The sequence below is a fragment of the Poecilia reticulata genome, linkage group LG14 (assembly GCF_000633615.1).
Source record: "Poecilia reticulata strain Guanapo linkage group LG14, Guppy_female_1.0+MT, whole genome shotgun sequence".
In the NCBI taxonomy this organism is placed as follows: Eukaryota; Metazoa; Chordata; class Actinopteri; order Cyprinodontiformes; family Poeciliidae; genus Poecilia; species Poecilia reticulata.
Window position 1 is genome coordinate 26,385,655 of NC_024344.1, and position 10,789 is coordinate 26,396,443.

The window sequence follows — 10,789 nt, forward strand, 5'->3', positions numbered from 1 at the left end:
TTTGGTCCATCTGATTATGTAGTTTTTAAATACTAAATTATTAATCATTTGATCAGTTATCAGTACTTGAGCAGACTTTTTACCAAATACTTTTTGACTTTTATTTGAGTCATTTCTTGGCTACTTTTTACTCCTGGTTGAGTATACATTTTGGGAACTCTGCCACCTCTGAAGCCAGTAAATATCACATCACATTACAACCAAAAACAATGGCATTTATTGTTTTGATTATTTGTGACAGACCAATGGAATGTGAAGGACAAACCTCCAGAAAACTGCAGATATGCTGAAACACTGAGTTCATTTAACTAAAAGCTAAAAGTCAAATCTTTAGAGTTGCTTTTGAACCATAATTAACTGATCATTAATTAAATTTGTTCTCAAATCAGTATGATGATGCTGTGACTTTTTATTTTTGTGGTTTTTTGATGTAAAGCTCTTTATTGCTGTAATGTGTTATACAAATAAAATTAGCTGATTGATTAATCATTTAAAACATTTTAAAACCAGTTGAGCTGAACCTGCGGGTAAGACACTAACTGCTCATAACCGCTCCACTGACTCACAGACTCACCCGATGGCTTTGTCAGGGACCTTCTGCTCCCAGTCAGGCTGGTTCAGCTCACTGTGGACGACACGCCGTGAGTCACGGTGGGAAGCAGCACACACACGCACACACACACGCACACATGCGCACACACACACACATACTGTAAGCTGCTTACACGAGCTGGTTCAGAGACGTGTAGAAACTCTGAGCTGGGGTCGCTTTAACGATGCAACATGAACTAATAAATATAAATACTGTAATAAAGTCTCAGCGGTTCTGATCAAATAAAAGCCGCTGCTGCATCAGCAGACCCAGAATTTATTTTCAACTGAAAAACCAAACACACACTGAAAAAAGTGATTCAGTTTTTGCTTTTTTGTCATATTTAAAGGTTTCAAATGATTTAAATATCAAACAAATCTAAATAAAAACAAATATAATTGCTCAGGAAAAAATATATTTTTACGAGTATTTTACTACCTTATAATTTTTACTCATAGTTGAGTGAAGTTGTTTTTTCTTCATGCATTTAATGAAAAACAAACATTTGGTTTTAACCAAAGACACAAACTAAGAGTTTATGTCAGAGTGAGACATAAACTCACTCTGGGTTTATGTCTCATAAACATATGTACAGAAGCTTCTGTACAAGCTTGTACAGAAACAAAGCTTGTTTCTGTACAAGCCTTGTTATTTTAATGTTATTTTCTATCTGCTGAAACTTTTGTGGCTTTAAGAGGTCAAATAAAAACACAAACACCATAAACTTTAACCATCCATCCATTTTCTTTACACCCTTGTCCTTTAGTGGGGTCGGGAGGTTTGCTGGTGCTCATCTCCAGCTAACGGTCCGGGCGAGAGGCAGAGAGTACACCCTGGACAGGTCACCAGTCTGTTGCAGRGCCACACAGAGACACACAACCATGCACACACACACTCACACCTAGGGGCAATTTGCAGAGGCCAATTAACCTGACAGTCATGTTTTTGGACTGTGGGAGGAAACCGGAGTACCCGGAGAAAATCCACGCATGCACAGGGAGAACATGCAAACTCCATGCAGAAAGACCGGGGCCGGGAATCGAACCCAGAACCTTCTTGCTGCAAGGCAAGAGCTCTACCAACTGTGCCACTGTGCAGCCAATAACTAATAACTAGCTAACTAGCTAATAAAGATGGCAACGATCAGGCCAGATTATTATTATTCTTTGTCTCATCTCAACATTTATTTGATGATCTGAAACATTTAAATGTGACAAAATGCAAAAACTAAACAAGTCTGTATTTTACCGCTTTCTTTTTTTAAACYTAAGACCTTTAAGTAACAGAGAAACTATTTAAATGCAGTTTATCTACATGAAACATGACCCTGAAGGACAAATCAGTGAAAGGTCAATGCAAGTGAATGAAAGTGAAGGTCAGTACCTGGGCTTTCTGTGAGAACTCCTAGATGGACAGAAAGTAAAGGAGTGCGCAGAAATGAAGGTGGAGAGCAAAACAAACAGAAGAATCTTCATTTGAGAAATGAGACGAGTCAGTGAGAAGCAGCAGCAGTCAGAGAACAGTGAGGCAGCGATGGCATGGAGCGAAGCAGGCAGAGAGATGGAGGCTAGCGGCGGCTGGTCTGACTTTAACTAGCCAGTAACACAGACTGATCTCAGGTCAGGAAACGTCACGCCAACATACTTGTGCTTTGGCTGCAGTGAGTCCTGGAGCATCTGCAGCGCCGCGGCTCTGTCATGTTCTGCAAAATACCTGCAGAGACCCAGAGCAGGTGGACAGACGCTAAGCAAGGCAAACACTGCAGCTAGCTTCCTGTGCAAACCAAGAACGAGTTAGCGTGTTTTCAGATTAACAGCTGTAAACTAACAGGAGCCGTTTGTCAAAAACACAGGAAAAATTAACAGCAATAATTTCAGTTAATTTGCCTGTAAAAAGAGAAAAACTGCCAGCCTCTCACTGTTTTTATTTATTAATATATTTATTCATCTTAATATTTATCTGGAACCTAATTATTTCATTAGCAAACTCCAACTAAAATGTTTAACTCAGAGCTAAATATTTAGTTTGAGGATAAATATTTAGTTAGCAAGCTACAATTTAGTTCATAAAGTTTAAAACTAGATATTTAGTTTGAAGCTTAATATCTAGCTAAAAATCTCTAGCTAGCTAAATATTGAGATGGAAAGCTCAATATTTAGCTTTAACCTCAACATTTAGCTCTGAGCTAGCTAATTTAGCTTGTAAGCTAAATATTTATGAAGCTAACTGTGACATTTATAATTGGATGAATAACACAAACATGACTTTAGTAAGTAAACTCCAGTTTTTGCCTCTAATTAATTTGAATTATTGTTGTTAGTTTGACCCTGTTTCCAGGCGCCGCCCCGTAGTGTGACAGTTTGTTGGTTTTCTGGGTTCTGAGCTTACAGCAGGTTCTGCAGGCCCAACAGGCCCATCCCTCTGAAGTCAGTCTTGGGATCGCTGCCTTGGAAACCGATTTCRCACCACTGCTTGGAGATGCGTCCGGTGAGGGGCGTGTCGGGACGCAGCTCCTTCCACAGCTACGACACAGAACCAGAAGCTCACAAAGCCATGACATCATCATCTGGGCTTTCCCAAATAGTTTAGAGGTGCAGCAATACTAGTGCATGTAAACATCTGAATATGGAGAAAGCCGCACTGGGCTCCACAAGCTAGGCTTAAAGCATCATAAGCATTAGCTATGCTAACGCTGCAGTGCTAATCATAAATATTAGCTATGCTAATGCTACAGTGCTAACCATAAACATTAGCTATGCTAACGCTACAGCACTACACAGACTGCTGCACACAGTCTTCATCCACTTCAGAATAAGAACTTGAATATAAATGTCCAAATATATTCAACAGTTGATAAGCAAAACTTTACCACAGATGTCTAAATTTATTGAACTAAAGGTTTACAAAACAGACAAGTGAATTAGCGCTGTAGAAAATATTCAAAAAATTTAACTTAGGAGAAGTACCCTAAACATTTTAAAAGTTGGTAAAAAAGCTAAATCACAAAGTAAGTAATTAGCTCCTCTATTAGCAGAACTGTGCCCACCACTGAATTAATAAACCAGTTGAATATTTCCTCTGCTCATTCTGGGTTTTCCCAGCAGACGGCTGTACCTTCATCAGCATGCTCTCATGCTCGSCGTTTTCAGAGTCGTACGGCTCCCTGCGGAGCTTCTCCACCTCGGCCATCAGACTCCGGTAGCCCACGATCTGCAGCAGGCTGGCCTGCAGCGAGACGCCCAGCCTGGAGGCACAGAGACAGCCGGGGTGACCTCTGACCTCAGTAGTTACCACTACACTCAGGATAAAACGGAGTCGTACTGCGGGTTGGTGTCCGGGTTGATCTTCTTCAGGGCCATGATGTTGTCGATGGTCTTCTCCACCTGGTCAGGATGGACGCTGAGGGCCGACCGCAGCAGCTGCACAGGAAGAGAAGAGGGAGATGTGAAGGAGAACAGGCGGAGAACAGGTGTATTTATTTATCCGACATGGTGGCACTGCAGATGGTACCTCATACTTGGAGTAACGCAGGGACGACTCTGAAAGGAGAACGTTGAACAGCGTTAGTGAAAATGATGAGAATACCAAATAACTCTGTAATTATTATCATATTAATGCAGCGCTGCAGGTCAGACAGGGATCAGGATTTTAAAACTGAATTTTCCAAACATAGAAGGAAACAGAGATTCAGTTTTTACACAACATTCAGCAGCTTTTTTACTTTTTTAAATAAAATCTAGATTTAAAAACATCTTCTTGTTTTTACTCCTGTCGGTTTTATGTTTTATGTGTTTTTAGGCTCATATTGCCATTTAAAACAAATCCAGTAACTATGTTACCTTCAGTATTTATAAAAATGGTACATATATCTAATGTGATTTAAAACTTATTTCACTTCATGATTTAACTCCTTGAAATTARGAAACTCCTGCTCTTTCTGAAGCGCCGCCTCCAGGAAGTCATTCCAACATGGCTCCTCTATTAACCCTTTAATGTTTTTACCATCGCGGCTCTGAGCAGCACCTGAAAGGTAGACTTTAGCAAACTGCAGATGTTTGCTAATTGCTGCTGGCTAGTCTAGAGGAACTGAGTGGGTGAGGAGCTGTGCCTGGAGGGCGGGGTTAGGTCCACCCAGGCATTTTAACAGCTGAATGGCTGCCATGGAGATTGAAGGATTTCTCAAACATAAAAGAATCAAAGCAACAATGCATGTTTGATTTTGATGAGAGAATAACATTTTAATATGATGGAAAGATTAAAAAAGTTAATTTTACATGATGCTGTTACTTTAAAGTTTTAACTGAAAACATAGAAATGTGGAGGATGCTTCCTGACCTCTGACCTCTGCAGCTGCTGTTCCAGGTTATTAATGGATTCATTTCTGAACAGATTCTAAACTTGAGGGAATCTTTCACTGCAGACGTTTGTTTCCTATTCTTATGTGACGTTAAGCGCCGCGCAGTGTGCAGGTATGGCGGTGTGCAGGGGCAACACGCAGGGGCAACACGCAGGGGCAGCACGCAGGGGCAGCAGCATGCAGGGGCAGCAGCGTGCAGGCGGCGGCCCACCTATCTTCAGAGTCCTGCGCGCTCCCGGCTTGTTGCTGTAGCAGATCCTCTGCAGCTCACAGCGGCCTGTAAACTTCCTGGTGACGAACTTCAGGCCTCGCCACAGACATTTACAGTAGAGGAAGACGAAGAACTGGGTCACCACTCTGCAGAGGAGGAACAAAAAATAAACACAAAACACACACTGTAAAATCATGTGAAGTCTGATTTTACAGATTTTATCATTATTTCTCATTTTAAAAGGTGAAAATTAGAATTCATTTGGTACATAATAACATTAAGATTGTTCATTATTTTAGTTTTTTGTTTTGTTTTGTTACAAACAGATKAAGACTCAATGCTGGGGGTTTTTTTCAGTCTGAAGATGTTTTCACTTCCGACAAAAAGTTTCTGAACTGATTTCATTTCATATTTTCTACAAACTCTGGAAATCTTTCATTTTTAAAGTTTGTGGATTGAAACGTTTTTCTGTGGTAAATCTGGACGATCCAGATTCTAGACTTTTACTGATCCAAGTTTGTCCAGATACATAAAATAAGTCCTTTACTTTACTGCTTGCTGTCTGGAAAAAATAGGATAAATATGAGTTTTTATAAGTTTAAATTCCAATAAACATTAGAACTGGAAGACATTTCAAATATTCTAAATAAATAAAACAACAGAAACAACAAATAAGATGAATTATAAAGTCTTCAAAAAAAGTTCAAGTTGAGACCAAAACACCAGACTGAAAACTTTTATCATCCAATATTTAGTAGAACGAGAAAAATTATAAATCATGCAAATGTTAGTTTTAATCTGCCATGTGATTAATTGATTTATTGATTAAAACTATAACTGTTTTGGATTCAGATCGCTGGCTCTGTTGAAAGTTTTTAAAACAGGATAAAGAAGAACAACTGAAATGAATTCATTTCTGTTTGCAATGAGATCAGAGTCAATCTGACAGGGAATCAGAGAAGTGGCCGGACCGCCASGCAGCAGCAGGTTATTTCTGACAGCAGAGCCTGAGTCGGCCTGCAGGGAGCAAACCTCCAGCAGCCTGAGAAGAATCACATCTGCATGTTAAAAATAGAGAAGACCGTCTTCACGTCCAGATCAGCCTCAGCCAAACGGAGCAGCAGGACTAAAGCTGCTGCAGGAGCAGAGCTGCGTGCTAAACGGCCCAGACTGACTCAGCCGCTTCCTCTTCGCCTCCAGGGGAAAAACAAACAGCGACAAGGAGGAAAACGGGATTCTGACTCCAACCAGTTTCACATCCTGGTGCTTCATTCTAAACTCTGAGCAGATAAACGGCATCACAATGAGCTGCAAACCTCAACAATGGTCTGCAGTTATTAACTCGCTGAAATGATATCAATTCTTACAACAAGAGTTCAGATTCAGCAAAAAGAAAAAGAAAACGCCGCTGTTTCAGCGGCACCTGCAGAAAAACACGTTTGTGTTTACAGTTCGAACTGAAGCACTGATAGGAGTTAAAGACAAAGAAATAAACAACAGCAACACCATAAATATAATATAATATAATATAATATAATATAATATAATATAATATAATAATAACACTGATTAATAATGCTAGCATTGCAGAAGGACAAAACCATAAATAAATAAAGTTAATAATTACTATTTTAACAAATAATTAGCACAGCTAGCTGCAACAGGAGGTTAGAAAAGTATTGGTTTCTACTTTCCTGGTAACAGATTTAAATGTTCTGGGATATTTAATAATGTTTTTATTGTAATAATGGCARTAAAAATAAAAATAACAGCTGAAATTTAATCCTCACTTGTTCTTGTTTATGTTAGCATTGCAGCGCAGCGCAGCTAGCTTTAATAGCAAGCTAAAAGAGTTATCACTTTCGAACTGGTTATTTTATCTCCATGTTATAAATGAAGAACAGAAACTAAAATAAGAGCTGAAGTCTCTTCTGTTTATGCCTAGCTAGTTAGYKTTAGCTCCGCAGCTGCCACAGAAAATCAGATTAGAGCAGCAAGAGTTCAGATTATAGAAAATGAATACTGAAGGCTAAATTATTGCATTATACTGAAATAATACAACATGACTAAAATAGTAAAGTTCCAGCATCTTAAAGGTTTCTTTTAGAGTGATAATTGTCTTCTAAATTAGAATTAAATCAATGTGACCAGAAATAGATTTTGAAATGATTTTAAGCTTCTGGTTAAAAACTAAAAGTCCTCATTATGTCATGTCATGTTATCTGTTTAGTGTAAACATGTCCTTTAAAATCGGCTGGATTTTATTATTTACATCCAGCAGCTCAGACMGGTTTACCAGCCATCATTAGCCATTAATCTGATTCGGGTGTTTATCATCTAAAGGCTGAACAGTCACAGACCCTGAAATGGAGTCATGATAATCTGGATTTKACCAGTTTAATAAATTACAAACAGATTAAAAAAGCCTGATTTTTCCAGGATTAAAATCCTCTGAAATAAGAAGCTGTCCAACATGCTGGGCTCTAAGCAGAGCGGCTCTTTCTGTGCCTGCAGATAAACTCTGTTCATGAATTAATCAGATGTTTTATTGGCTCGGTTCGCCCATAAGCCGCGCAGGTAAAAACCCATTCGGTTCTGTTCGGTTCCGTCTGCTTTTCAAGCCTCCATCTTGATTCTTACCGGAGGAAGTGCTTCATCTTGGCGGCTCCTGCTGGTTCGGTTCGGTTCGGTCCTGGACCTGAGGACAGAGCAGATTCTCGGTTATTCAGGCCCGGATATCCGGAGCTGTCCGCGGTGCTGACGGGCCGCCGCGCCGAGCCTGATCCCCGGATCCCTGCAGGATCGGTTCGGTCCGGTAGCAGATCCAGAAGTGAAATGTTTTCTTACCTGTTCTGATGACACGAGGCGATGCAGCGGAGGGATTCTGCGTTTGTTGCCCAGTTACAGCCTCTGCTGCGCCTCCATGACGGCCACCGACGGTATGGCAAGCCGTCACCACATTTAGTCTGACACCCTGGAGCCAATACGTCATCGATCACCAAGTCCCTTTTTTTGGACGCATGGATGGTTCATGTGGAAAAACAACTCAGTCTGAGTTTAATTAACACAACAGGCGTCCCAAAAGTATYCATACCCCTTGAATTAGTTCACGTTTTGTCCTGTTCCAACACCGTTCATACGTTTCTTCKTCTTTACTGATATTCTGAAAAGTGTGGCATGCATTTGTAGCCACCGTTCTCTGCAGGTTGGTCGGAGARCATATGAAAGTCTCAGTTTGGACTTTGACTAGGCCATTCTAGGCCATGAATTCTTCCACAATGCCGCCTAAAATAACTGAAAAAAAACCCCCAACAACAAACTTTTAACTGAGTTTGAACTCCTCTGGTAACACCTGAAAAGCAGGCTGAGCCCAAAATTATTCATACCCCTGGCAGATTTAGGTTTAAAATAATATCAAACCTGACCAACAGGTTTTTTCTTACTTGAAATGATATTAACATTCTGGATAAACAGCTGTAGATTCTGATATTATAACAACATTTCTATTTAAACTAATTATAGTTCTATTAGGCCTTAATAAGTGCAGCTAAAAAACTAATTTTTTATTGTTGATTTTTGGTTCACTGCTGGCTGTTTGATTCACTCCTGGATGTCAGAATAACGTAAATATAAGAAATTTTTCAGAACTGAACTAATGTTATGATTCCAGATGTCGTCCTGTTATGACGGTCTCTGATAAATGCTAACATGACTTGCCATAGAGCTAAAAGCTGCAGCGCATGCAGACACTGCAGCGGACAGACATGCATCATCCCGGMGCTGCATGGTTTGTTTCTGCAGCTCAGGACGAATCCAGAAAACACGTCAATCATCAGAATCCCGCTGAATTTTGGGAAATGTAATTCAAAAATGCGGCCTGGCATTAGGATGTACGGGTTTGCTTCTAAGCCCTTATTTTCTCACCACTTGGTGGCGCTTGTACCAACGTCTTTGTCCTCATAATAAACATTTTCYTCAGATTCTAAACTTTTCCTGAGAGGAATCTTTATTGTTGTTTATTAAAGTTGATCACATAAAAGCCAGAGATGTGCTGATTTATGGATTTATTATCGGAGTAAAGAAACTAAAATGAYATGAAGCCTGAATTAATCAAACTCACCACTAGATGGCACCAAATCCATCAGTTTAAACAGGAGACAGACTGCAGATTTCATTAAAAAAATCTATTTATTAACAAAACAGTAAACTGTGACAGCATGGTAACATGTTCCTCCGATGGCATAAACTCATTTACAGCATCTTTACCTTTGGAAAATTAATAACAAAACATAACAAAAGGCAAATAATTTGGTATTTAGACGACAGACTCTTACATCCAGTCCCAGATATTTACTGTAAATTAATTTAATAACCTCCTCAGGTGGCGAARCTTCAATCTATGGAGGCACAGATGAAACAAAAGGACACTTAGTGGAAAACGTTTCAGCTCTGAGTCACAAAATAAAACGATAAAAAGCTGTAGAAGGTAAACATTCACGTGTTTCTTCATGTAAAGTKCARCTCAGAGTTATAAATAATAYACAGAGTGGCTGAAGTCCAACTGGAAAGCTTTAGWGATGCACGATACATCGGCATCGGATGACGTTCACGGAACGTCCAAAATATCAATGTCAACATCATCAGTMTCGGCTGATCGGCCATTTTGTAACGCATCATATCGGTTGGATGAGAGAAACTGGGCTGATAAACAGCCGATGTTTATTTCTGTGATGTTTGTGTCACAGAAAGGGGCGGGGCTTGGTCATGTGACTCATCGTAATGCAGCAAAGGATTCTGGGATGTTAAACTGAAGCAGGATGGCTGTTTATTCATGAGGTTAAAAGACGATAAATATTTCTGATATCAGTTATTGGCAACAGTAGTTTTAATATCAGATATTGATATTGGCACAAATCACTGCATCTCTAAAATAAAATAAAATTCAATATAATATTAATATATTAAATAAGTGATAAACTAAATTAATATTTAGGAACTTTTCAGAAGGTTTCACCRTTTCATATGTTTGCAGTTTTGCTTAATTTTTGGTCGTATTTCACTTTTTGGAGGTAAAAGTATCCGAGTCCTTCGGAATGTTTAGTAACAACCTGAAATCAGTTTTCACCAAATTTAAGGCAAAAATTWAAATKTATTTTACAATAATTTACCCAGTCTACTGTAAGAAATGTGATTATGTAGAAATAGTCCAGAGAAATACAAACATTTACCTTTCTGCAACCTTTAGGTCAAGAGGAGTAGTTAAAGAATTATTATTTTATTTTGTTTGATTAATGCTCAGAATCTGATTTTTATTTTATGCATGGAGATCAGAACCAGCAGACTGGATAATTTTAAAAACAGTTTATCTTTGAGACTCATTCAAATGTGGAACTACAAAAATAAAGATTGATGAATGTGTAACAGCTTCAGCTCACTGGTTCTGAACTGGTTTGTTTACTGGAGGCAGGAAGGGAAAACTGGGCCACATGCTSGTGCAATGAGGAGTGTAGAGACCGATGGTCCGACCTGCTAAACTTATCAGGAATATTTAATATTCTCTAACAGGACTGTTCCTGTTAGAGAATATTTAATATTCTCTAACAGAACTGTTCCTGTTAGAGAATATTAA

The 10,789-nt window shown here is 39.2% G+C and overlaps 1 protein-coding gene across 1 annotated transcript in view; it reads right to left on the minus strand.

Moving 5' to 3' along the window:
• Positions 1-8,119, minus strand: part of elmod1 (ELMO/CED-12 domain containing 1) — a 13,000-nt gene extending 4,881 nt beyond the window's left edge. Inside the window, exons 1-9 of the mRNA XM_008428611.2 lie at positions 8,008-8,119; positions 7,801-7,858; positions 5,161-5,306; positions 4,103-4,131; positions 3,914-4,011; positions 3,707-3,836; positions 2,981-3,114; positions 2,237-2,305; positions 575-625 (exon numbers count right to left, since the gene is read on the minus strand). Coding sequence (XP_008426833.1) covers positions 575-625; positions 2,237-2,305; positions 2,981-3,114; positions 3,707-3,836; positions 3,914-4,011; positions 4,103-4,131; positions 5,161-5,306; positions 7,801-7,817 — 674 coding nt within the window. The 5' untranslated portion in view covers positions 7,818-7,858; positions 8,008-8,119. The remainder of the gene's footprint in view (positions 1-574; positions 626-2,236; positions 2,306-2,980; positions 3,115-3,706; positions 3,837-3,913; positions 4,012-4,102; positions 4,132-5,160; positions 5,307-7,800; positions 7,859-8,007) is intronic.
• Positions 8,120-10,789: the final 2,670 nt, after the last annotated feature.